Genomic DNA, 27,730 nt, shown 5'->3' with positions numbered 1-27,730 from the left:
TTATTCATTGATTTATTTCGTCTCTTCATAACACTTAATGCATTCTCAACCAACATACCAGTTTTATTTTGAAATCTTCCTACCGGAAGTGATTGAGTCCATCCTCAGTTTAACCTGCTCATGTAGCGACGTTACACCGGCTGGGATTAGCTAGGTTAGCCGAAACAAGTGTCTGAAATCCGCCCTGTCCTTAAAATGTCCAACCCAATACCGTCTGACAAGCCCTCAAACCCCGAAAACCCTCGTGTCTTCTTCGATGTAGACATTGGCGGTGAAAAAGGTAAGGATATTTTGATTTTAAATGTCAGTTAGTATCAGTATAACCGTTAACGTTAGCCCCTATTTAGCTTAGCACAATTCTGGCTCGTAATGGTGACTTTGTACAAAGTGATTAATTCATGCTAGTTAGCTGCTAGAGGAGTTAACGTTGCACCTTACAATTAAAGCCAGTCTGTAACATATCGATGTGAGTATCTCGCTGGTGTTGAACGTGAGCGAACAGCTAGCTTTACTGTTCGATAAACGGTTACAGAGCGCGTGTGAGTGCGTTAACCACGTGTGGTTGTGTTGTCTACAATGACTTGTTAGTTTAGTTGGCTATACGCTTAGCTTTGCTGTTATACCAGTGTAACACAGCGTTTATAACCATTGTAGTTAGTGATTATTAATCATATGAGTAGGTAGAAGCTGAACATTAGCTAACACGTGACTTATTGATGATTTAACTGTCTGCAGCGAATAACTTGGAAACACAACAAAGACATATTTTACTGTAGCCTGACGAGGCCTATTTTAAATATCTTAATATTCTGCAATACGTTATCTTGTTTTTGTAGTGAATATACCGGTAATGTAACTATAATGATTTGTTCTATATAAACTACTAACTTGCTCCGGACTCTACTCTAGGTTGTCAGTAAAGTTACACTGACTTGACCTTTTTTCTTCTTCTGTCCACAGCTGGCCGGATAGTTCTGGAGCTGTTTGCTGACATCACCCCCAAAACCGCTGAAAACTTCCGGGCGCTCTGCACCGGAGAGAAAGGCACCGGCAAATCCACTGGGAAACCGCTGCACTTCAAAGGATGCCCGTTCCACAGAGGTAAAAAAGCTTCTCCACCGTCTGCATTATAAAGGGACATTTTAGTTTGAAATGACAGACTTGGAAGTTTTAATACATCATAAGTGGCTAAAATACATCCAATGCAGTGAGCCGTTTGGAGAATATCTAGTTACTTACTTGCTGAACTCACCCCAAATAATCTATTTCAGGTGTCAGTTAACCAAAATTCATAACAAGTAAAACTGCATACATGGCCACATTTGATAAAGGGTGAGTTGGGGGAAACAAATGACACAAAATGGACGTTTTAACCGACAGCTAGATACTGAATAATGTAATATTATGTTATTTATTAATGCTTTTATTCAATCATGAGACAGTATAGTATGTAAAATCGTCAGTAACTATTTGAACAGGCTCCGTCTACTTCCTTTTTAAATGAGGAAGCTTCAGTCTGGTTTACCTGGAATGTAATTTGTAAATTTTTTCTTTTGCAGTCATCAAGAAGTTTATGATCCAAGGAGGTGACTTCTCCAACCATAATGGCACCGGGGGGGAGAGCATCTATGGGGAGAAGTTTGAGGATGAGAACTTCCACTACAAGGTAAACTACTGAACATCAGAACCCATATTATCTCGGTCCAACGACAGAAGGTCTACACTACTGCCAAGGTTCTCCATCACTGTCGTTATTTCTAGCTATAATAAGGAGACCAAGGCCTTCTGGACTCTTGTTTCTGAATAACAGATATAACCGCATATCTCTCAGTTTCCTGTGTTAGCAGTGCCACATTGTGTCTGTTGTTATAATGATGTTCCTTCTCAATGTAGCACGACAAAGTGGGTCTGCTAAGCATGGCCAACGCCGGGCCGAACACCAACGGCTCCCAGTTCTTCATCACCACCGTCCCCACTCCACACTTAGACGGCAAGCATGTCGTCTTTGGACAAGTGTTGAAAGGGTTGGGAATCATGAAGATGCTGGAGGCCATCGACACCAACGAGGACGTCCCTGTAAAGGTAAATAAATAATACATTTACCAGTAATAACACGTGTTTTACCACCATGGTGTTACTTCCAGATGTTCTGTTGTCCTCTATTTGATTTGAATGTCTACCTTTGCAGCCATGCGTCATAGCAGACTGTGGTGAGCACAAGGACAAGGACAGCTGGAGCGCTGGACCGAGCGATGGGACCGGAGACACCCACCCAGACTTCCCCGAGGACTCCGATGTCGACTTTAAAGATGTGAGTATCGGTGAGGTCTTTGATCCTCAAGGACGCAGGGGGGACTTTGTTAGATAGCATCAGATCGCTCGAAGCTCTCAGAATTCTGGCTTTGTTTCTTGTTTCTTGTCTCATCCAAAACAGAGAAGATCAATATCGAGATCCACGACGTGTTGAGCATAACAAACATGGCAACACTGCTGCTAAACAAATTCAATTGCTTGTCACCAAAATGAGGGACGATAGATTTTAGGCATTTTGAGTGTGCTCAGTTTCGATTGTCCCTCAAAGTAAAGTGGTTTAGATCGTTGGACTAATTGCTTTGTTTACAGCCGGTCTGATCCTGTTAGTTGCCTTTTTGCTTTCAGGTTGACAAAGTTCTGTCTGTCGCTGAGGACGTGAAGAATGTTGGAAACAGTCTGTTTAAGAATCAAGACTGGAAAGCTGCAGTCAGCAAATATAGCAAAGCCCTCAGGTAACATACTGTGTGTGTGTGTGTGTGTGTGTGTGTGTGTGTGTGTTAGTTACTTTCAGTGACAATTTGAAAGGCACGTGTTCAGCAACCCTTGCAAAGGAAATCAAATCTTCAGATAATCTACATACATTTTAGAAATATTCTATAAATAAATACTGAAATGAACTGCTGTGGTGTATGAGCGTCATCCTCAGACATGCAGTTTATTCTCAGGGCAGTTTATTGAGATTAACGGCTTTAAAATAGCCTGGAAAAAGGGATTTAACGAGGGGCACGTGTAAATAACACGCGTATCTTAATTCTGGCTGGAAATCTCATAAAAAGCCCAAAACCAAGAAAGCTTTGAACCTAACAGGCAACAAACTGCTCCTGGTCTATTTTACCCGTGCAGGTACTTGGAGGTGAGTGGAGAGCTGCTGGAGGAGGAGGCTCAGCAGAAGCTGGAGCCCACGGCGCTCAGCTGCTTCCTCAACACGGCAGCGTGTCACCTGAAGATGGAGCTGTGGCAGGACGCTCTGGACAGCTGCAACGAGGTACGTCTGTTAGTGGGGGGGGGGGGGGGGGGGGAATTATTTGTTTTACGTTACTGGTAGTATACATTATGCCTAGTACTTACAAGTCAATTTCACAGAAATATGATTTATATGCAAATAAAGTGTCGGCTCCTACCTGGTATATATGTTAAATATGAGGATTGCTTAAAAATAAAGTCACAAATGAATATCTCCAACTGTAAGGAGACTATGAAGGACATAATGTGATTTGTGACGTTTCTCTGTCGTGTCTACAGGCTCTCGGGTTGAACCAAGCCAACACTAAGGCCCTGTTCCGGAGGGGCCAGGCCTGGCAGGGGTTAAAGGAGAACGGCAAAGCATTGGTAACATCCACACAAGCGCCTCTATATGCTGCACAACACAGCCATTCAAAATGTACATCATTGTCTGTTTTAAACAGTATTGTGAGCACAGACAGATAATGTGCTGTAATAACAGTGCTTATGTGTTTATGACCTGGTGGATCTGCTTCACTCACAGACTGCTTTTCTGCACTTTTCAGGTCGATCTGAAGAAAGCTCAGGGAATAGCTCCAGAAGACAAAGGTGGGGAATCTGTCCTGAAGATATTCTTTGTTCAGCCGTAGAATGCTGCAAATATTTCCCCTTCTGTTTAACATCGCATGCATATTCACATGTATTATTCAAACTTATTATGCGAGCTCATGAAGAGAAATAGTCCACGGCTGCAGGAAGACGTCCTGTTGTCTCCGTTTGTTGTTCCTCCTAATTGAACCTTATTGGGAGAAATGAGTAATTGTGTTCTCTATGAGCAGCATGCTACCAAAAAAAATCTACAGACTGATGAAGAATTAAATCTCTGAGGATATAGAACAAAGCACATTAACTTCATAAACTGACATTCAACACTGCTGTACAGACAACACCCCCTCAGCTACCAGCGGGGCGAATCTGATGGAACCGACCTAAAAGATGACTACAGTTCCTGTCCCAATTTGTGAAAGAACGGAGACTTTATCAGAGACTAGTAACTCTTGTATTTAATCACGCTGCAAATCTGGAGCTCTGCATGTTGATCGTGTTGCAGTCCTATATTTGAGTTATTTTAAGCAGCAGTTCATTGACTGCTGGCTCGGAGATAAGAGCGATCAGTGCGCGTCACGCTCTGTGCCTGCTAAGTGAAGCCGACGCGTGTTAGAAGTCTGCGAGTGAAACGCTAATTCAAAGTGTTTTTCTATCGACAGCGATCAGCAACGAGATGAAGAGGGTTCAGCTGAAGATCCAGGAGGAGAAGGAGAAAGAAAAGAAAATCTATGCCAAAATGTTTGCATGAACGTCTGGCGCGGCGATGCAATGATTCCTTGTTAGTACTGTTGATCAATGTTTGAAGTCATCTATGTGTGCCGCTGTCAGCAGGTGAAAACGTACAGCAGGTCCTCATGTGTTCAAGCGGGCACACCTCACTGTTTGTGTTGTTTTAAGGGAATAACTGTCGTAAGCTTTGACCTGTCTTTATTCTGACAAGCGCCTTCACTGTAATGAATATTTTGAGTTAGTCTGACGCATGGCTGACTCCACTGCTCCTCCCTCTGGGGCTCTGAAGTAGTTGAGCAAAGCAAAACGTTATGTGTTGTATCGTTTCATTGTAGGGATTTTGATACCGCATACAGTACATCTGTTTTTATGTTGTTTTTTTACAGAAGTCAATAAAACCAAAAGGATAACCTTCAAGAGTTCTTTATTCATTAATTATTTTATGTACAATGTGTGGCTGAAATGCTGTCCAAACATCTGGAATAAATGCTGATATAAACCTTCGTTTGAGAACTGGTCTTTTACAGAAATATTTTGAAGGAAATATATTAACTTTCAGTTGATTGAGTACTTCACACAACGGAAGCCACTTCATTTTTAAACTACTTTAAATGTCCTTAATGTGGATTTTAATGATGCAAACACTGGAACTTGTGACTTCTAGCTTCAGTTTCATATGGTCCTGTATTTAACAAGGGTTTCACTCCTGTGCCACATGTTAAACTATGCCACTGTATAACGTAAGAACACATTTCGATGAATCAATTCCTAATATCTTCGCTTTTTGGCGATTTTATTTGCCATACTCTCAAAAAATAAAAACGTCTAGTTATTTTCTGGACCGCAACCCTGAGTGGTCGACACGTCACAGTTCTCTTTCTAGAGATTAAACAAGATGTTCACATTCCATTGTAGGCCGGCCCGCCGCCGCCTTCGGGCACGACCCAGTTGATGTTCTGGCTCGGGTCCTTGATGTCGCAGGTCTTACAGTGGACACAGTTCTGAGCGTTGATCTGCAACCTCATCCCGTCTCCAGTCTCCAGCGGAACGTACTCGTACACACCTGGGAGGAAACGAAGGCTGTGAAATATTTCTCTTCATTTTGATTCAGTTTGTCGTCTGATCCAAAGTTTCGCAAAAAAGTAGAAATTGAGTGAGAGAGCTCATGATCTATGAGATTTCTTAGCACTGTATTGCCTATTGCAGAGTTGTTTGCATTTGTTTTATGTGATATGTCAATTTTACTGAACAAAGGATGATGAACCATTCTTTCTGCAAGATTCTAGTGATTTTATTTTGAAATACTTGCCATTTTCTGCCAGAAATATTACAGAGTAAAAATAACAGCGTTAAATGCAATGCATTTTGCTTTAAAGCCGAGAAGTTGACATGACTAAAGTTGAACAAAAGTTATTAAAAAAACGTCTGTTGGAGACGTTCTAGAAATGAGGTAAATTAGAACTGTGACCCTCTTCTTTAGACTAAAGGTTACATCATCCAACGTTTAGATGATGTAACAGGGTCCAGGGCTAAACTACATGCTGCTTTTTAGACACAGACTTACAACATTTCTGTTGATTCATGCCAGCAAACAATGCCGAGCCCAAAACTAATTATTCATTTCAATGAACTTGCAGAGTGCACAGAACCTCTAAAGTAGTTGCTGTCCTCCTCTGTCTCATCTCCTCACGGCTCACCGCTCACCGCTCACCACAAACAGCTCAACGCCGTCTGGTCAGCGCAGCCTCGGACCAAACATCAACTTTTAAAGTGACCTCAGAAGTCTTTATCTGGAGACCTGGTGTAAACAACGAGTGCTCTCATTAAGACTGAGCTGTGGTCAGCGTTGCTCGGAGTGACAACACAACCTCCTTCACCATCTGATTGACCTCAAAGCACAAGGTTTGACGAGTGTATTGAAATACCAGAAGACATGCTACAAAGTGAGCTATATTTGTTATCGAGATATGAAATGACCTATATCATAGAGTCTAAAAGATGCATGTGGGTTCAGCTTGACATATTGTAATATTGCAGTAGGTACCTGCGGGGCAGAAGCGCTGCTCGGGTCCGTCGTATATGGCCAGGTTCCTGTCCACCGGGACGCTGTCGTTCTTCAGGGTCAGGTGGGCGGGCTGGTCCCCCTCGTGGTTGGTGCCGCTCAGAGCCACAGAAGACAGCAGGTCAAAGCTCAGCTTGCCGTCGGGCTTCGGGTATTCAATGGGCGTGCACTCGTTAGCCGGTTTCAGCTGGTCTGCATCGAGGCCTGACACAGATCGAGCACAGACGGTTACGAAATATTGATTTACTCTGCTGAGATAACGCGACCTCATACTTCACCGAAAGAATAAAAAAAAACACACGAGCATCGTGCTGTGCTGCTGATCTGCAGCAGCACGACTAACCGCATGGAAAGCTCCACTGCTCCACCGTACATGTAACGTTCTTAATACGAACAGCAAAGCTCACCCCACTGAAACAAAGCCAGGCTCTCTTTGCAATGACAAATTGGAACTCACATTTCAGGATAAAAACAAACCATCTTCCAACGTCTTCTGCTCATTTCATAGCCGCTTATTTCTCTTCATCAATAAGAGCTTTCTAGTAACACACGATTATTCTTTGTCAGCTATTTTTGTATTTAGTCTTAATCCTGTGTCAAATGTACTTAATATGTAGTTAATATCTTCATCAGATTTAGTCAAACTCATCTTTTAAGTCTCCGTTAACTTAAAGTGATTTTAGTCGTATGTCAGTGAAAGAAAACCTGAACGATTTTAATAACGTCAATGAAAACCGTTGACATTTTAGACTTTTGTAGCCATCACATTAGATTATTAATCAAGCCAAAAACCTAGTTTCTTCCTCCCCTGTCCTGTTGCTGTCATTGTCAACTTCAGCTGAAGTGTTTGAGCCATAATGTAGTTTTTCGTTTATCTAAAACACAAAGTGAATTTACACACATGCAGTTCTGACACTGAACACAGGGGGGAGCATAAATGGAGGAAGTGCATTTAGCGAAAATTAAGAGAATGAGACGTGAGCAACAGGAAGTCGTCCTGATGTGACGCACGCAACCCAGAGCACGACACTGCTTCATTTAAAAAAAAAAATATATATATATATATACATGCATGCATGTATATATATATATATAAAACGTATTAATATAATACTTAATAATAATAATAATAATAATAATACTCGAGTCAACAGCAAGCTGCACAGTGGTTCTCACCACAGTGTTTGAGCGTCCACGGCTCTTTCCCTCTGAAGATCCAGTAGAAGACGCCGGTGTAGGCCATGCCACCGTACAGGCCAAAGTAATTGTGGAAGGACGGCCGGATGTTTCTCACTGCGCGCAGCTCTTTCCACACCCACGAATCCTTCAGAGTCTCAGCGTACTCGGGCGCATGGAGGCCTGGGAGGATGTAAAATAATAATAATAAATTGAAGGATTGTAATGTCCTTTCTGTTGTTTTCTGTACATTTATAGCATTTCACGAGACACTAGGACAGTTTGTGGTGAAACACTGCTGTTTAATCTTCTGCTGTCATTTTCGAAAAGCTTTAAAGTCGACCCACCTCAAAAAAAACCTTTGAGCGGTGGCAGAAGCTTCGGAGGCAGCTCACTACAAACTGTCTGCGCAGCATAATGCTACGAGGAGTGAAAAAAGTATTTTGGGCTAACGAACCCTTGAAGAACTTAACATTTGTCGGTTTCTATTTTCACGACGCACCATTTGGATTTTAAAAGTTCCTATTTCGTCTTTGTGCTCCAGAGACATGAAGTAAAACGACATGAAGTAAAACCTTCATGAAAAATGATTCAGTGAATAAGTCAGCACAGTGCTACAGAGATGGATCATATATCATTATGTTTGGATTCTTGGCAGTTTTCTAAGGTTGCATTGAAAACTCACATTAAAGAGTGTATTGCCTGACCTTTTACAGATGGAAAATGTTGCTATGGTATGAGCCGGCCTCATTGCAGTGTTTGCTCTTCTGTAACCGCAGAGTTAATATCATTTTGCTCCCATGAGGTGTTGCATAACCTTTACAAGCTGTGAGCCACAAGGGAGTACCTGGAAGGAAACACAAACTGGTGCTGCTATCAGGGCCGCCTATGAGTCTTAAACTCCGTACCCGTCGTCTCTGAATCCAGGCTCTCTGCTGTGACTTTGGGGAAAATGGCCTCAGCAGCCAGCATGCCGCTCTTCATGGCTGTGTGGGTTCCTTTGATCTTTGGGACGTTCATGAAACCAGGGCTGCAGCCTATCAGCAGCCCTCCAGGGAACGTCAGCTTCGGGATGGACTGGAGAGGAGGCGGAGGAGGAGAGAGTTCATGCACATTTATTTTTTTTCACATTCATGTTTAATGTGAGAGCAAATATGTCATCAGTGTATCCATCATTTTACTGGATACTATCAGCCACAAAGCAATTAGGGAATGTGCAATCATGAGACTTTATTGAAATCCAGTCATCCATTTTCTGCAGAGTGTCCCGGTGGAGGTCGCAGTGGAAGGAGCTTGATGAAGGGAGCCCAGACATCCTCCCCCCTGAGCCGGGTGGGATGTATCATCCCTCAAGGCTGTTTGGGGTCAGCTGCTGGCTCGCTTCCCAGTTGGACTCTAGAAATCCTCCACCGGGAGGAATCCATCATCAACGGACCTTTTCAATGTGAATGAGCAGCGGCTGTGCTTACTCTTATATTCTTATTTACAAATACACAATAATAAACTTTTTATTATTATTATTATTATTATTAGTAAAGCTATAAAACTACCCCAAAACAGACGTGTTCTATAGTACTACAACATCTCACTGCAATAAGTTGCCTTCATTTAGTATTTCACAATGCACCCCTCATCCATACTTCTAACAATGACACTTTGTAAAACGATGGCACCTCAAGTGGTATCGGGTAAACTTTTATGAAGTATGAAACGGTCCATATTACTTGGCTGCTAATTAGTGGAGACATATTTTTGATTTATTCATATTTGTAATCTTTGCCCAATAAGAGTGATATTGCATATCTGAAGGATCAGAGGACGTGATCTATCCTCGCCTTATCTGTCCTCGTTTCTTCTTCTTAAAACTGTCACGGATCAAATAGTCAGAATAGAATCAGGCTGACTGAGGACGCAGCAGAAACCAACACACATCAGTGAACTCAAACTAACCGCTTCTAAGATGCACAAACGAGTGTCTTCGTTGACGATGAGCGTACGTCAGTGAGACACATACCTGAAGTCCTCCCTCGTTCAGCGCCCTGGCTCCATATGCGATCCTGGTGCCTCCCTCCAGCGTGGCAGCTACGAAGGGATGATGCTTCCAGCGCTGGAACTCCCTGAAGGGGTTCAGGTAAGGGTTGCTGTAGTCAAGACCCACCTGGAGCGGGAAAAGCATGGCCAGTTTAATCAAAGTCATTTAAGAAAAACAAGTATAATAAGTAAAGATTTAAGTGGGAAAAGGTAGGGTGTTTGATTGTGTTTTGTGGCTTAAACTACTTTGAATGTTGTGAGTTTTTCCACATCACCTTTGTTGCATTTGTGCCATGAATCTAGAACACGCTTTAGGCTCTCGGTGTCGACACTACAAAGTACGGCTTTGTATCCTTAAAGGATATCAGTGTCCTTAAAAGTTAACACCTTTAATTAAACCCAAAGACGCGTGCTGCAGCGCTATGCTGTTCATCTCAGCTGAAATTGGGAGACATTTATGGCTACGTCCTTCCCAAGTCATGGCCTTCCTTTTGCAGTATTTCATTAAACAGATGCTTCAAGGCATTTCAGCAAAGCTTTGTGTTGTTTGTTATTCTACATTTTGCTGCAAATGTGTATCGGTTCCAAATATCGGGGATTGGTCTCCTCGATCACTAACGCATCCATGTGTGCAGAATGGCAGAGATATGAATAAGAATATTTCAATATATTCCCAGTATACATGTCACAGTGAAATATTGAGTTATGTTTGTTCGCTGCCTGCATGACAATCAGCTGTCACGTCTGTTGGTATCGTGAACAGAATGTATACGAAGCCACTCACCACGAAGCCCAACGCCACCAGCGGCTCTCCCTCATTCAGGTGGTACAGGAAGGATCCTCCATACGTGCGTCTGTTCAGGGGCCAGCCCACAGAATGCTCCGCTCTGCCCGGCCTCCACTTCTTCTCATCGACCGCCCACACCTAAAACAAACACATCACCGCTGTGACTTTTAACAATCACCTCACCTCACAATGGATTTTACTCATTGGGAATGATCAGTCAAACCGGCTTTAGGGGAAATCCAATTTAGGCCACAACCAGAGTGACCAACAGCAGCTTAATGCGAGCAGTCCATGTTCTTTACCTCCTTGAGGCCAATGGCGTAGGTCTGCGGTTCACAGTTCTCCCGCAGGTTGAATTGCTTGTAAAGCTGCTTGGCCAAGTGGCCGTGGCAGCCCTCTCCAAACAACGTGACTTTAGCGTGGAGCTCCATTCCTCTCTCAAAAACATCCTGAAGCCAGAGAGGAGCGGTAATAGTAAGAGTTAGGCTAGTAGGATAGCAGGCGGTTATGTAGAGGAAAACAATTGGTGTAATGACACAGAAAGGAAAAACAGAAACGTTTATACTTTATTATGCATGTTGCGTCACAACAAGTGCTTGTGCTCCAGTTGGTTTATTTCGCCTTCATAATCTTTCACAGGGCCGGATGTATCCAAGCTATTTGTGTGCATAGAGTGGTGCAGGAATGCTGTATTTTTGTAGGCTAGACCCGGAAGTCGCACTGGTTCCCCCGACAAAAGGCCGATGGGACTTTTCCCATTGGATTCTGGATTATTGCACAAAATAAGATCTCATTTCTGAGTTTTAGGACTCACTCCTGTACCGCTCTATATTGTAAAGGATGGCCTGTATTTGTAGTTTTCATTGAAGACAAACGAACTACAGCTGGGCAGAATGATGAATTTGTTTTTTCACTGCACAATACCTTCGGTGAGCCATCTTTGCCGATGCCTACGTCATTGGTGGCAATTCCCTTTACACTTCCATCTTCGTGAAACAAAACCTTGACAAAAATAACACAGAAAAAGGATTAAAGCTATAAACAAATGTTTAATTTGAATGATTGAACAAGCACAAACACCGACGACTGGATTAGATAATTCTTCACTCAACAATATCCATGTCTACCAATACAGGTAAAACTATTAATCAGCCACTAAACTGAGCCAGTGAATTGATTAGGCAGTAAAAAATAAAGAATGTATGTGTGTATGTACATATATCAATGAGTTTAGCCCAGGATGAAAATGAAATATTAGGCAGTTATATGTTTATCGAAAACAATAAAGGTTTAACGTTTTATTTTTAAATCAGGCCAGTGGCTGACTGAATGGACAAATAATCTACAAAATTCTGAGAAAAATACAAACATTTTAAATAAATGATAAAAAAAAACATATTTTGGATTCCATGCAAATAAATGTAAAGGTGTTCTCACCTCAGCTGCAGCATAACCAGGGTACAGCTCCACTCCCAGCTCCTCGGCCTGCTCCCCCAGCCAGCGCACAAAGTTCCCCAACCTCACGATGTAGTTACCGTGGTTTCCCATAGGCAGACCTAAAGGCGACAAGGAAAAACATCAGTACAAACCCACAAACCAGTCCTACCAAGCGCTAGCGTTCCCACCTTTTTGTGAAGATACAATTCTTTTGGTAGCAAGTCTCCAAAATGCATTTTTATTGTGAAGAATGTAGCATCGTTCACTCAATTTTATCTGAGGATACAATATGTCTGCTCACGCCACACAATGCAGCAGCTTTCTTTTTTGTTGTTGCTGTTTTTAAATCCTCTCCACTCTCACCTGTTTATTTTCTCCCAATGGTAAATAACAGTAATATTTACACAATGCCATTCTGATGTCTTGTATCAACACCACACCCTGTTGACGCCTGTGCCCTCGTCAGAACAACGGTGTGGAATACAAAGAGAGATTTGTTTTGTATTGAAATAGAATAAAACGGCTTTTACCTGGCAAAATGGGGACAGGGATTCTGTGTTTCTCCGTTAAAATGCTGAACACATCTTCAGTCACTGGTGTGTTCAAAGGTGCCTGAGGTAAGAGCACAATGTGTGTTGAGATTTTGACTTCATGTGGATTTGTGTGTATAACTACATGCATGTTCATATGATGAATAAATCTACTTTATTCTGGTGTAGAGCTGCAACAATGAATCAATTAATTGATTAGTTGTTAACTATTAACTTAATAAGCAACATTTTTGATGATGTGATGATGTGAACCTTATGGTATAAAGGTAGGGCATCTATACCAATCTATAGACCAAGCTCACAGAGAAATATTGAATAAGTCACTCACCCCTCGTTCCTTCCAATCAGGAAAGAGTTCGTTGAGGGCACTGGGCTCCAGACAGGCTCCCGACAGGGTGTGTGCCCCAATCTGAGAGGCCTTCTCCACGAGGCACACTCGCAGCTCCTTCTCATGTTCATTGGCTAGCTGCTTCAGACGAATGGCTGCCGAAAGACCGGCAGGGCCCCCACCTACTATCACCACATCTGCCTCGTCGGCAAACCTCTCCATTTCGATGCCTGGGAAAGGACCATAAGAAAGACAATATTGAGGAACGAAAGAGGCACTGATTGAAAGCCTATGTTGACATGACACAATGCAGATCGAGCTACAAAAAGATCAGTCCTCTCACGGGTAGCCTAGATCTTAAAAATGGCCAGAAACGGTCTTTCTGGCCATGGGTCCTTGGAGGTAACATATAATTCTATCTAAAAAGTAACTTTATATAGTGCAGTGTCTTACCTTCCCATCTTGAATCTTTATCCCGGGAATGGATGGTGTAGTGTGTTGTGATGCGGGGTGTTGCCACCGAAGAGCATCCCCGTCTGTTTAGCGTTGTGTAGAGCTGAGGGGCAGCATGCTCTATCTGAGCTGTCTTCAATGCCCTGATGCACCTGTGGGCTGCAAGGGAGAGACCAGATTCACAGTCAAGTCCAGCTGAAACTGGTGGGCACACTATCTAGGCAGTGTGCTCACTGGTTTAGTTTAGCCCGATCTGACAAAACACAAATAACATACATTTAAATAATGACATAAATACAAGCGTTGCACGTTTTTACATGTGCCACAATGCACCAAGGGTGCTTCTAAAAACACAACACCTCAATATAAAGCGATACAAGTACGTAGCTAGTGTAGTGACAATGCCAAGCAGCTGTCACAATGAGTTGCACCGGTTAGCACCATGCTAGCTAGCTAGAGTTATGTGTGACCACAGCTAAGCTAAATTCAAAGTGCAAGGCTGCGACTAAACATCCTTCTCAGAAAGGAAAACACTTCAACATTCACGATAATTACAACTTAAGAACACCAGTACATTTCCCAACACGTGTATATTGTACATGTAGCGTACACCAAGAACAAGGACGTTGTTTAGGTGACCTACCTAAACTGTTGGTTCAACTTTCACCTACATGTTAGCTTTGATGCTAACATAAACAGGCACGCTGTACTGTTTGGCTAATGATAACGCATGCATCTGTAGAAAAGCCTAAAAATAAAGCGCACAAATAACAAAAGTATATGTTACGACGACTACACTGTCGGTATTAAAGTTAGTAAGGTTAGCTTTATCAAGTATAGTAGCTACATGCAGTGCTTGCAATATGCTATCTAAGGAGCTGACGTACCTTTACTTGAATATCTGATAGCTGGAAACATAATGTTTCAGCTAGTGTACGCTCACGAGACGCTTCTTCTTTATCCGTAATCAGCCGAAGTAAAGTTGTTGGTGTCCCCACTCCACTGCTCGTGGACAACTTGTGTGTAACCCCTGCTGGAAAACAAACGTTGACAAAACTAAGATACCTTACAAAAGACATCTCATCGCACAGACGTTGGACAGCGTCGTAAGCTGCGCGGCTGCGCGGCTGCGCAAACGCAGATCTCTACGTTTTCACAGTCGGTCTGGGTTGATAGTACAGCTGAGCTGGTAACGTGTAGGAATCGAGGATTTGATTGAGTCATCCCCGGCTGTCTGCTGAAGGAGAGAGTGTGGACGTATATGGGGTCCATAGTACCATCTATCATCTATTGATGGCCTACTGCTAAAAATGACAGCGATCAGTCAGTCAATTAACAGGAAACAGTCAGCAGAGTCATACTTGTTTTTAGCTTCCTTTTAAGTATTAACATTAATGTGTGCCACCTGACTGCGTTAGAGTTGAAAGGATCATTGTCATTGCGTAAAATAACCAATATAAACCAAATCATAAGTCAACAAGTAGACGTGAGGCATACATATATTTATTGTCTACGTTTCAAGAAAAACAGAAATACATAAATTACCATTGTAAACAATTATGTTTAGACACAAGTCAAGACAACAAATAAAATGATAACACATGTTTAAAAACATTTCCCCCATCGATATTTAATATAAGCCTGCACATATTATCAGCATATCTACAAAGAAACCGCTGGCTTCCTTGTCTTTTTAGCATGTATGGGGATGTTATCGAAACACAAACACGAACTATTCATACAGTTACAATGACTGAAAGGATACATTTCCACAGGAATCAGTATTTCATTGAAAGTGAAGTATGTGTACAGTTCATGGAACATTGTACAAATGTCCTCACTGTACAGATCATTGTAAATAGAATGTGAGGTGTGGTGTAGTGGTTGGTTGAGTCCAAGTTAAAAACCCCAGACCAGCTGGGGAACTTTCTTCTGCACACATTAAGTACATTCTTTGTTTAACATACTGGAAATGGCTCATACATTACATTCAATATGTATATAAAATATTTTTTGGTGGCAGAGGCAACACAGAAAACACTAAAGACCAAATGCAGAATAAAAGAGTACCGTAGGCCTTTTATCCCTTCTTAGCAGACTGGATGAAAACATAGAAAGTTACATTGATGTAAAAATGCTGCTGATACCAATGCACTTCTGAACAGAGAAAGGCATAACAGGGTCGATTCACTCGCCTGAGTTCTTCAGTAAAACATCTCAGTGATCGATTGTACAAAAAAAGAAAAATCAATGTAATCCATGTAATTCCTGCAATTCTGACAATTCAAAGCCTTTAGCTGCACATTGTTTCTTGTCACACAATGTTCCCATAAGACACCCAAGCTCAGGGCCTGGACAAAGACATGCAGAACTACCTTAAATCAAATTGCTGCAAAATTTCATAACGACATGCCAGTTGTGGTCCTTTTCAGTTTAATGTTGTTATCGTGAGCAGCATAATGAGCTGCAAATACTCATACTCAATCGTCATTTTTAGTTCCTCATATGTTGCCTATTTTAGTGTTGCCTGTTGTTGATGTTTGATTCTAAATATTTACAAACATTTTTGGAACATGAACACTCTTTGCTGTGGTATTTTGCAATACATCTCCCATGCTTTTTTCGTTGATCAGGATAATGTCGTTTTGTCCATATTATATAAACAAAATAAATACATTCTACTACTGTCTGGCTGGTACAAACACTTACTATTTGAGCACAGTGTAGTAAACTCCATGAGGAAAACCGGAAGATGTGCTTAAAAGCCCCGGAAAAAGCTGTTAAATGAATCTACCGGTAGATTTTTATTTTTGGTCAAACTCCTGTTTCCAAAGTGAAGAATGTTTACTTTGTTCGCGCAAAACAGCAACATTTAAAGTGTCTTAACCACAGAGGTACTGTCATATGTCATAATGGGAGTGGGAGTTATTGGATTCAATTCTTTAATCACTGTTAGAAATTAAATTGGCCAAACTTTATTTCCCAATATAATACGAGATGAACATTCAGCTCAGAAAGAAGGAAGATGTCCTCTGTGAGAAATTAAACTGAGCAATGAAAGCTATTGGAACAAAAGCCAAACCATAGGTGGGCATGGCTTCAGCTCTGTGTTGATGGATATCTTTTGGAAGCCGACATTAGTCTTCATTAGCGGAGTTGCTGTGCCACATAAGGGATTTGTGCACTGACTCCATTGCCGTTATGGCCGCTGCTTGGGCAAGACATGCACGCACTGAGATTTCTAATGAGACACGAATGAATATTAATTATTTTTAACAAACATGGCTACAAATCAAAGACTGTTTTTAATGAGATGAATGGACCTGACTCACAATGAATCGGTTTCGTTGACTCTGAAAAGAGTTTGTGTATGTGTGGGTGTTTCGGAGTGTGTTTGGCATTGTTTCCCTGAATATACTCACAACAATGTATGCTGCTTCTGTAGTTGATGTGTGCATGTGGTAATGTCATTGTTGGTATTTTCCACAGGGGCGAGCTTGGCTGTCGTGGCCAGCGGATGGTCCGTGGCGAGGCCGTGGCTGCTCTCCTGCAGGGGCCACATTTCCTGCCAGGTGAGCGACGGATGATGAGGTGGGTGACCGCTGAGCAGAGGCCTCTTCTGCCTGTAGTTAGCCCATACCTGCAGAATGGTCTCTTTGAAAGGCCGCGTGGTCAGAGTGTACAGGATGGGGTTAAGGGCGCTGTTGATGGGCAGAATAAATATGACCACCCATGAGCTGATGGTACCTGCCGAGAAAGAAAAGACGCAGAGAGGAAGAAGTCAAACAGAGCTGGCATATAGTCTGTTTTAAGAACATTCATTATAACAGGGTTATGAGTTGGGAGAATGCTTCAACAAAAAACCTTTTATCAAATCTATTCATGTCATAAATGAGAATGTCTTTTAACCCAACAGGGGACGTAATTAGGAAGCCACAGCTCGGCAGGTTCATATATATAATGGATTCTGATGGGCCATTTGGGTATACAGTGCAAACAGCACTAAGGTTGCAGCTGTTAACACTAAGTGGGAATAGCTGCGAGACCAGCTGTACCCCGCTTTTAAGCACTCATCTCCCTGTACGCTTGGAAGGTGGCTCTAAAATGTTACTCATGCTGTTGCGTCATTGCTCCTTATGAAAGCTGAGAGCAATGAAGAACTGGGCATGCGGGTGCCGTTGTACAGGAAGTAGATTCGTTGCTTAGTTACAGAAATTACAACAGAGTACTGTTGTACACTTGAACAGATAAAAGGTTGGGCTACGCTAGGTTTACCTCGGTGTGAACATAATAAAAGATATGCATTGTAAAACAGAAACGCAGAAGTGTGGATGTGGCCTCAGAGAGACTCCCTCATACATTTGGGGGTTTGAGGGTAATAAATATGAAACTGCGAAATTATAAAATTCCATTTCTTGTCATGATATTATACCCAGACCCTAATTTACTCAATTAAAAAAATAAAAGAATTCTTTGTCCATTTTGATGCACATTTTCTGACATAAATCGCCACTAAATTCAATGACACACGGCAAACTTTTCAGAGTCCCATTGCCAGCCTACTGAGGGGCTTGTATTTGATACTCGAAACGTAGAACCAGTCGAGTAATCATTTAAATGGTTTTAGCACTTCTACTGTACCGGGAATCTCCACCTGCAGCAGTGACAGGATCTTGAGGATGAAAATGGGGATCCAGCAGAGGGAGTCCGTGATGACGATAGAGAAGAACCTTTTGGCGATGGTAACCTCTTTCTTGATGTGGTTGCTGTATTTAGTGGTCTGAGTCCCTGTTCTCTGGATGTTATAGAACATGCTTGCATAGGCTAAGACAATGATGAGGAATGCCACCAAGTTCAGACCTGCAGAGCGATATTTGGTTAAATTATGGATTGCCATGCAACTGCTGTGGCACATATTTGCACAATTATAACAAAGCTATGCATATGAATACAAAAATGCTCACTTAATAGTAACTGTGCTTTTACAAGTAGCTTCAGAGAATGAGTGAGTAAATAAAAACAATCAAGTAAACACAAGAAAAAAAGTTTAAAAAGGACTACTGAATGATCAAATGCCCACCCAGGAAAATGACGATGGAGTAAACATGAGCCCAAAGTGTCTCTGGCTGCTCCGAGTGCAGCGGGAAGCAAACTCCATTCGTCCCGTAGAAGTTGCGAAATAGCCCCTTGCAGACCAGCGGCAGAAGGGCAATAATAAAGCCAAACAGCCATATCCCCAAAAGGATGGTGACAGTTCGTCTCCATCCAGGCGTCAAGTACTGGAAAGGGTAGACGATGCAGATGTATTTCTCCAGAGTGAGGTAAGTGAGGAGAAGGACGGATACCTCAGTGGACAGCATGGCCAAAGAGCCGATGACCTGACACTGACTGCTGTCCATCCAGGCCTGAGCGTGCCGGTTGTACTCGCCGCGGAACTTCAGATCATACGCACCAATCATGAAGAGGTAGATACCCATCAGTCCGTCTGCACCTGCAAGGAAGGAGTTACAAATTACAGAATTTGCAACATCTTCAGAGGATTTACCGACTGTAAAGATGTCTGATTTATACGACCCTGTAAGGATGCATTCAGATCTATGAGAGGTTTAAAGTGTAACTTCACCCCCAGGTCTGAGCCTAATTCCATCCGCTTTAATCCATGTTCATTCACCCATTCACACACTGATGGCAGGGGGCTACCACGCAAGGTGCCACCTGCCCTTCACGATTAACTAACCATTCATATTCACACATACACCAATGGCACAACCTTCAGGAGCAATCCGGGGTTAAGCGTCTTGCCCAAGGACACAACGACATGGAGTCCCAGCGGAGCCGGGGATCGATCTTCCGGTTGAAGGACTGCCCGCTGCACCAATGAGTCACAGTCGCCCCCAAAACAGTAAATGCCATGTGGAGTCATTTCCAACTTATGAAATGCCAATTTGAATAACTCTGGTAAGAAATGTCAATATTAACTCCAGCATTGATGTGTTTCATCCAAGTGCAGTCATACCATTTAGTTTACAGCTTAAAAAACACGTTTAACTGAGCACTACCTGTTTGATTAAACCTTGAGCACAATGTCTGCTGAATTTATTTATTTATACAAAATATAAAACACCCAGACTTTCTCATAAAGCAGCTCTCCTTAAAGGGAAGCACACTGCCTTTACTTCGCGGTGACAACAGAAGCAAACCATGTACACATGGATCTTCAAAGGCTTTCGGTCTTTGACAGATAGCAGCCACTTCACCTTGTAAATCCATGCATAATAAAAAGGAACCAAGGACAAACCACTACATGCTCACATGAAGCTACACCTTCAATAAAGGGAGAAAAATGACAGCAAGGAGTGCAGAGCATCATGCTTTGATTGCATTAGAACTAAAAAACATTTTACATGCTGAATATAGACTATATATATATATATATATATAGCATTTATATATATATATACACATACATAAATGTTGACGAGGCAGTAATCATGTGTGCATACTTACACTAACTTATATAGGGCTTTATTCTGTACACCGAGTGTAAAGACTGGGTATGCACAGTTCTGCTTTCATGCATATCCTGTTTGCATTACATCTTCACAGATGTTTTAGCATGAGCCCCAAGCCCTATTCAGTAAAAAAGTTCAGACTCAAAACACTCAGAACCACATGTTTTATCTTACTCCTGTTCTCTATTCTCTCTCTGGCAAAAGGAGCTGAAATTGAACTCACAGTTTAAATCCGAGAGGAATTCTCCTCTGCTTCATCAGTCACTACTTGATATTAAATGATGTGCTAAATACATTACCCAAAACCCACTTGATAATAGTTCCTTTGATATGGAAACATGCAAATGCTCCTCAAAGAGCATGTTTTTTAATTCCACACACGTACATCATCATCAAAGACTGCCAGTTTTTTTTTTTTATCTTAATATTGGTCCTGTGAAAATTGAAGGGACAGCATTGAAAGGATCCTGTGGACTTTTCAGTCCACAGGATCCTTTCAATGTGACTAAAACCTCAGCATATATGTATGAATGTGTTGTTAGGACATTTATTTCCGGATATCTTTTGTGCTTCTGTGCTTTCTCTCTCTGCTAGAGAGATCAAAGTGGAATGAAATTCTATCTTGGGACTAATAGCCATTAATGTACACAAGCTGGTTTTTATACTGTGACGTCCTACAGCAGCAGTTTATGTGCTTTATATTCTCTTCCACAGCACACTGTGATGAATTCAGTTTCTTCCCGTGACGTATAATAACACGGTGAGAGCCATACTGTATGTAAATCTGGAGCAAACATGCCAAAACTTAAAGGAAAATTCATCACATGATTTTCACATGAGTAACTGCAGCCTATTAAACCTTCAAGGTGCCAGATCGGAGATTGGGAGCATTTCCATTGCCTCTCAGATGCTCTGAATATGTCGATGGAGAGCCGGTGGCTCACAGCTCACGGTGTTTCCCGTGTTTACCTGAGGGGGAACAGGAGAGGCCCGAGAAAATGACTACATCTAACTTGATTTAGATTTACTTGAGTTTATGGTCTCATTCACCAGTTTCAAGTCTTCTTCAATACAGGAAGATGTACATTTAATAAATGATGGTCAAATAGAGTAAAATAGACCATAAAGCAGAGTATGCTTCAGGACTGGCTTGCTTTGATGTACCAGAGCCGTATACGGCGTCTCTACGTCACTCCTCCACATTCCAAATATTTCATTATTTTGGCAGACGAGCGAGACAGTGAGAGTGAGTATTATTCAATCAAACTGTTATCCGTGGGCAGTTTCTTTGGGTCCATTTTATGCTGTGAATAATTTCTTGGAATTTGTGAATTATTTTCATTCAGTGAAGGAAAACATCTCATTGAAGACATCAAATATTTTTTACATAATCAAATTCATAAGCGGGCCAGTGTGTGGAATATAAACTCAATGTTGATGAAATGCACTGATAAGCACGTTGGGAACTCATTTGAAATTTCCCACTAATTTCTTTAAGCTTGTTTACGTCAGAATATTAAAGTATTTTGCAGAATTTATCACTTCTGATGTATCCATAATTACTGACTACAGTCAGGTCAATAACCATATTGAAAAATATGTTTATGGGCTGCTAATACACTCTCTTTCCCCTCGTGACTTATTTGGCTAATACTTGTTATGTATACATTGTAAGTCATGTTTTATGATGGTGAACTAGATAAAGCTCGTTTCCACTACCGCCCTCCTGTAAATGCAGTGTGACTTACAGCAGAGAGAAATGATGCACATGGCATGGAGTTTGTTCTCTGATCGGATGTACGAGCGCATGCAGATGACGAAGATGTTGCCGAAGCAGGTGGTGGCAGAGACCACCCACACGAAGACCCTCAGCACGATGTTGGCCAGCAGGTCCTCGAAGGACGAGATGCCGTCGGTGTTGGGCTTGCAGCTGCGCACATGAGGAGCGTAGCCGCAGTACTGGAATTTCTTGAAGTAGCTGGGATTGTGGATTAAAGAAAGTGTCAAATTAAGCAAAAGATAAGGGAGTCTGTTTCTGTACAAATGCAAGATGTTGTGTCCTTACAGGCTGGTGTGCACTCCACACTCTTTTACAGGGTTTTTCTTTTCATGAATTGAGACAGTTGGAAAGTAAAAACAGAAAAGTTTGGGTGGTTTTGACTCAGGAATTGATTTTGATTCAAACTCAGGGTAGCTGTGGCCCGTGGGGGCTTGAGAGGCACACTGAATCAAGAAAACAATTTGGACTGAAATTGCTTTCTTTCTTTTTCTTTCAAAACTCTATATGCCCATTGCTTTTGATGCTGTGAGCACCACAAATTAATTTCCATTCCCTTCCATTGTGTTGGTCCAGAGGCGGAAATCCCAGAGACAAACGCAAATAATCTGCATGGCTGGAAAGCCTGTCGCCTGATTCAGAGAAGATACATTTTATTTGAGCGAAACAAACTGTATCTTCCTGAAACTTGAATGAAATTCGACAGAATAAAGAGCCTCGAGGAGATTCTGTGATTATATACAAGGCAAGGGAGATTCATTTTCGCTCTGTTGCATCCATTCTAGGACCTGCATGGGCGAAGGCTGTTTTACCCACAGAGAAGATGGATTACACTAAACTTGACTTAATCATCTTCCAGTCAGAGGGGAAGCCAGACCGTCTCGATAAGCCTCACTCTGGACTCAACACTAGAAATACATGTGAAAGGCCTCCAGTCAACGTGACAGTCCATGCCAAAAGACGAGGATTAACAGTACCAACATAGAACATGACAATGGCGTACTTACATATGAGTCAAGTATTTGAGAGGTTCAAACATCCTCCGTTGTATGTTTCCAATTTCTACCCCTTCTATGCTCCTTGAGAATATAAAGACATACAAACAGAGACACGCCATAATGTCCTCAAATGCACAACAGGTGTTTTCCTCAAAAGGTTCTGAACCAATACTTTTTCAAGGACTGAAAAAAAAAAAAAATGATGCTGGACAAAATACATTTTCTTTCATTTGTTTATCCAGAATGTGTCCAGAACGCTTGTGTCACAAGACGAAAGAGCGCATACTATCCGAATGACAACAAGGAACCATCATGCAGCCAATGCTGTGACCCAAACAAAATGGGACACTGTTGCAAGAATAATTACCTCCTCCCATCCTATCCTCTTCTAAAGGTAAATAGACACTGCCTTTATTCAGCCCTTTTATAATCTTAGATCCCACCCAAAGCGCTTTACAACACAAGTCAGCCTTTACTTGTTCAAACACATTCTCCACTGTTGGCAGAGACAACCATACAAAGAACACACTGCAGTATTTTTTTAGACATTACACACACTTAACACATCGGCACATGCATTCATTGAGTGATGTCAGAGAGAGATGTCAGAGCAAGGAACTGCCCATGGACCGGGGAACACTTGGGGGTTCGGTGCCTTGCTCAAGGGCACCTAGGCAGTGCCCTAGTTTTGAATTAGTCGTCCAGTGTGTAGCGACATATACTTACAATGACTTAAGTTTATGCAACTTGTCAAAGTGGTCAACTTGGAGCTCCACGATGGGATTGTATGATATATTTCTAGAAGATAAGAAACTTTCAATTAGATAACATGGAAATAAATCCCATTTATTGTTGACATCATTTCTGCATGTCAAAATTGTTCATGCATATCTTGAAGATGTGTCCTTGCATTGTTCCTCTTTAACTGGCATCTTAATATCCACCCACCACACTGTTGAGACTCCTACATCCTACAACTTAAGATCTAAACCCAATGTATGTTGCTATTTATGTTCTGCATCTCATCTGAAATAGCCATTCATGTATGAACAAACAGTAGATAAATCTCGAGATCGTAGTTGTTATAAGTAGTGGCGGAGTCCGCCATTCCTGCACTGGATTCAAATTGCATAAGAATGAGGGGTTCACAGGAAAAATGTAGCATGTAATCCAACGCAATTTTATATCATTTATAAAAGCCACACTGTTTACTGTTCACTCTCTTTCCAATGTTACTGCGAATGCAAACATAACATCCTACTGCTTGGGGAAACGCATGGTGGCTTTTATTGTGAAGCAGCCACAAGAAAATGCAATGTGTTGGTCACCGTGGTCAGTACTAATCTAGGAGAGTTTATTTTGTATTTACTAATCACTTTGAACCTCTATCTGCTCTAAACATACTTCCGATTCTATGGCTAGTCCCCGACAGCAAGAAAAAAAACTGCTGCTACATATTCATGGAATAGCAATGCTTGTAAACAGATCTGTACATCATGGTGTAATTGTGTAAGCAGAACTCACAGTTGCAGCAAATCCCCCAGCAAGACAAAGAGATTGGGAGGGATGGCCACCAGTCTGTTGCTGGATAGATCCCTGCACGCCGAGACAAATCCAATCAGTTCGACAAAAGCACAGAACAATAAACAGATATTGATTGCTGGGCTTCTGACAGATGTCCACTGATCTACAAAAAAATCCAACTTGTGTAACTCTTCCTGGTGAGGATTGCATAATAGGCACACTAACAACACTCCTGCAGTAAATGCCGCTCTATAACTTGCTATATTCTGCTGTGGGTTACATGTTTAAAAGGAGAGTGCTATGGTGACCTGCTGATTCATTGTTGGTTTAGTTTTTTTCACGGGATTTGTTGGCAAAAAGAAAACGGAAAATTGTCAAATGATTGGACGGGCGGATTGCTGTCGCGATGTTCTGAGAATTTCAACAAATGTAACAAAAAATGTTTTTGAAGGAGATTATAAACTTCAACTTTAATAACCTGCTGAATTCATCCTCTGGAGACCGTAGACAATCCTAACAAATTCAACAAAAATTCAACCTGTAGATCTGCGGAAACTTTTTCAAGGGGAAATTTGGGGCTGACACAAAGGTCAGACACTCGGCAAAATAATCCTTGGGCACCAAAAATATATCTAAGTGAGTTTTTCACACATTTTTCTGCAGATAGCACATCTTCACAATGCTTCACATTTAAATTGCATCACGTCAGCTTCTTTTAATCCTGAGGTTTGAGGTTTGTTTGCACAATGAAACAAAATGAACTTACAATTCTCCAAGCTTTTGTAGGACTGAAAAAGCGTGTTCATGTATATGGCTGATCCTGTTCTGCTGTAGAACACTGGAGAAAAGCAATAAATTTAAAATACTATTGTCATACTTGTTGATCTACCTATTCACATCAAATGAACTGTCAGCATTTTGAGAAACGGAGAGTGATTTGCAGGCATATCACAAAAATTCAGTCAAAATCTTGAAGCAAAAATGTTGCCATGGATTGAATTATGTAAATATATACGTACAGAACTGTCAGCATACTGCATGAGCAGAATGAGACATTTCCAATGGTTTCAATTAGATTCCCTTCCAAATCCCTGCAGGAGCATGTTATGAAATGTACACACAGAGAGGAATTATCAGACACATACATGGCACGCACACACAGATCATTAAATGACACGTCAGCTTTTGATATCTTGACATCCTACTTACAGCCAGTTCAATCTTGGCATTTCCCGACAGATGTCATCCAGCTTTGCCAAAGAGTTGTTCATCATAACCCTGTCAACCAGCGATGCAATGTAACAACGTGTCGTGCACTTTTCAGAAGGAGCAACACTCACTCAATCTGAAAAACCTCTTAAAACCACAATGTTACGTCGATGTTTGGACAAGGAATCACATCAAAGCAAAACGGGAAAATGCTAGAGAAGAAAAACTCACAGTAAAACGAGGGAGTTCAGTCCGGAGAATGTCAAGGACGATATTTGACGGATATCGTTATTTTCTAGGATCCTACAACAAATAACAGGATGTGTAAGAGAACAAAATCCACTTAATCAGTCTGAATTATTTATCACAAAATTGGACTTCTATGCCTACAACAAATCAATATTTACAGAACAATATATCCTAATATACTATGCATGCAGCTTTTTATATTCTTCATCCGTCGGTGAAGAATACACATACAACCACTCCAGCTTGTGCAGGTCCTGGAACACCCCCGGCATGAGGACAGATATCTTGTTATGGCTCAGATATCTAAGAGAGGAAAGACGAGTTTGCTTTGATCATCGTGCTAAATAGACTGACAGGAAAAGTTGTAACCTTTTGCTTTTATTGCACTTACTGGATATCTATGAAAATACAAATAAAAAGGTCTGCTCACTGTTGTTCCCTTAAGTGCATTTTTTCTGTCAAATCCACAAGTGATGTTTCGAGCAAATGCTCTTCTACAGACTGAGCGATATCAACAGATACGCCGTCTTTAAATGCACGCTCTTGTCACATGATAGTCACATGATAATACTTGTGAACCACACTACCCACACAAAACGCAGTATCCTAAGAAAAACACATACACTTATAATATATAGGTAACAACCTCACAGCTCACAAGAAAAACATCAAGCCAGTCGCTGTCATGCCTATATCTATATGGACAGAATTAGAAATCTCAACTACATGGGGAATCTCACCATCCCACACCTCTTAAGAAGAGCCTCCCTATCTCACAATTCAACCGGAGCAGACGGATTTGCAGTTTTGTTGAGGCTTTTCAGGAAAAATCTGCGGTTTTCCTGGACGGCTTCAGAAAACTGCAGGCTACGGTGGAAGAGTGGATCATTGAGGCGGATACACGGTTCGACAACAAGTCTCAAACTGAATGTCAGAGCAGAGAGAAATCAAAGGAACCTGACTCCAGCGCTCACCGGTAGGTAACGACATTGAGGGACATTGGTACGTTTAGATACAGATCCTTCACTGAAAAGGGTTTTTTAAATCCTTGTGTTGTGTAGCACTCGTCCTGATTGGACAGCCTTTGCAGTTTGCTGGTGAGAGCAGACCCCCCAGGTAGCCTTAGATTGTCCTGTCTGTAATACTGAGTATATATATAGCATTTCAGTCAGAAACACTTACACCAAGGAATTGACTGAGCAAATGTTTACACAGGTCGATAGAAAAAAGGGAGCTCTCAGAGAATCCAAGCAGCAGTGAGGATTCTGCTCAGAGAACTGTGCTCCCCTAAATAAACACATGTGCTAGTTACATCCAGTAATATAAAACATACGACATAAGGAGGTGGTTGGCAATGCAGCAGCACTGCCATTTGCTGTTTTAGTGTGGTGTACACTTGCACACTACCTAACAAATTAACAGTGAGAAGTGACAGTCTATCATTTTATGACAAACTATACCATGACTATTACCATAAAAAATCCTTTAAAAAAAAAAAAAGTCTATGGCCGTCCTCAACTTGAGAAATTGTTAGTCGACTAACACACGATTGTCTACAGATCTGTAAAACTGAATTACTGCACGAAGAATCATGCAAAAGAACCAATTTAAAACTTGTGTTTTCCAAAGATGTGCTCTTCATTTTTTGTGTGTGAAATAATGTCATTCAGCATGAAAAAAAGCAAAAAGAACTCATTTGACGACGAAAGGAGGGCCGCCCTAAAAAGTCAAAGTACAGTGTGTCATAAAAATGTTGTTAAACACGTTATATAAGTACCATGTAATAGTACTACTATAAGTACTTTATTACTGAATAAGAAAAATAATGAAAATGAAGAAACTTACAGTCTTGTTAGATTATAGAGCCCTCTGAATGCGTCAGGACTCACATCTCGAATTCTGTTGTGCTGGAGGTATCTACATAACAAAAGCACAAAACAGTTTGTGAATCGTTTGAATTCCAAATAAACAATGAAGAAAAACATGAGATAATCATTGAGCCTGTTGGTTTAATTAAAGACACACACATACAATGCTTGAAGT

The 27,730-nt window shown here is 41.4% G+C and overlaps 3 protein-coding genes across 3 annotated transcripts in view; 1 reads left to right on the top strand and 2 right to left on the bottom strand.

Moving 5' to 3' along the window:
• The first annotated feature begins 121 nt into the window (after positions 1–121).
• On the top strand, positions 122–5,010 carry ppid (peptidylprolyl isomerase D). Its single transcript, XM_079269340.1, has 10 exons — positions 122–280; positions 961–1,101; positions 1,560–1,666; positions 1,894–2,082; positions 2,189–2,311; positions 2,659–2,765; positions 3,157–3,298; positions 3,556–3,642; positions 3,822–3,864; positions 4,524–5,010. Exons 1-10 carry the CDS (start codon positions 196–198, stop codon positions 4,610–4,612), a joined length of 1,113 nt encoding a protein of 370 aa, XP_079125466.1. The 5' UTR covers positions 122–195; the 3' UTR covers positions 4,613–5,010.
• etfdh (electron transfer flavoprotein dehydrogenase) lies at positions 5,001–14,538 on the bottom strand. The gene is made up of 13 exons (XM_079269339.1): positions 14,306–14,538; positions 13,419–13,577; positions 12,966–13,195; positions 12,617–12,698; positions 12,087–12,205; positions 11,574–11,651; positions 10,952–11,098; positions 10,647–10,787; positions 9,846–9,989; positions 8,740–8,908; positions 7,832–8,014; positions 6,638–6,859; positions 5,001–5,656 (listed from the first exon to the last, which is right to left on the bottom strand). Exons 1-13 carry the CDS (start codon positions 14,334–14,336, stop codon positions 5,493–5,495), a joined length of 1,869 nt encoding a protein of 622 aa, XP_079125465.1. The 5' UTR covers positions 14,337–14,538; the 3' UTR covers positions 5,001–5,492.
• A 2,298-nt stretch (positions 14,539–16,836) lies between these two features.
• Positions 16,837–27,730, bottom strand: part of rxfp1 (relaxin family peptide receptor 1) — a gene marked incomplete at both ends in the record, with an annotated part of 31,092 nt that continues 20,198 nt past the window's right edge. The window contains 13 exons of the mRNA XM_079269224.1: positions 16,837–17,165; positions 18,060–18,278; positions 18,499–18,909; positions 21,679–21,908; positions 22,715–22,786; positions 23,432–23,503; positions 24,230–24,301; positions 24,996–25,067; positions 25,249–25,320; positions 25,439–25,507; positions 25,670–25,741; positions 25,919–25,990; positions 27,533–27,604. Of these exons, the coding sequence (XP_079125350.1) occupies positions 16,837–17,165; positions 18,060–18,278; positions 18,499–18,909; positions 21,679–21,908; positions 22,715–22,786; positions 23,432–23,503; positions 24,230–24,301; positions 24,996–25,067; positions 25,249–25,320; positions 25,439–25,507; positions 25,670–25,741; positions 25,919–25,990; positions 27,533–27,604 (1,834 nt within the window). The remainder of the gene's footprint in view (positions 17,166–18,059; positions 18,279–18,498; positions 18,910–21,678; positions 21,909–22,714; positions 22,787–23,431; positions 23,504–24,229; positions 24,302–24,995; positions 25,068–25,248; positions 25,321–25,438; positions 25,508–25,669; positions 25,742–25,918; positions 25,991–27,532; positions 27,605–27,730) is intronic.

Source organism: Melanostigma gelatinosum (assembly GCF_949748355.1).
Source record: "Melanostigma gelatinosum genome assembly, chromosome: 5".
NCBI lineage: Eukaryota > Metazoa > Chordata > Actinopteri > Perciformes > Zoarcidae > Melanostigma > Melanostigma gelatinosum.
Note: the sequence above shows the minus strand (reverse complement) of the source record. Positions and strands in the feature narration are given on the sequence as shown.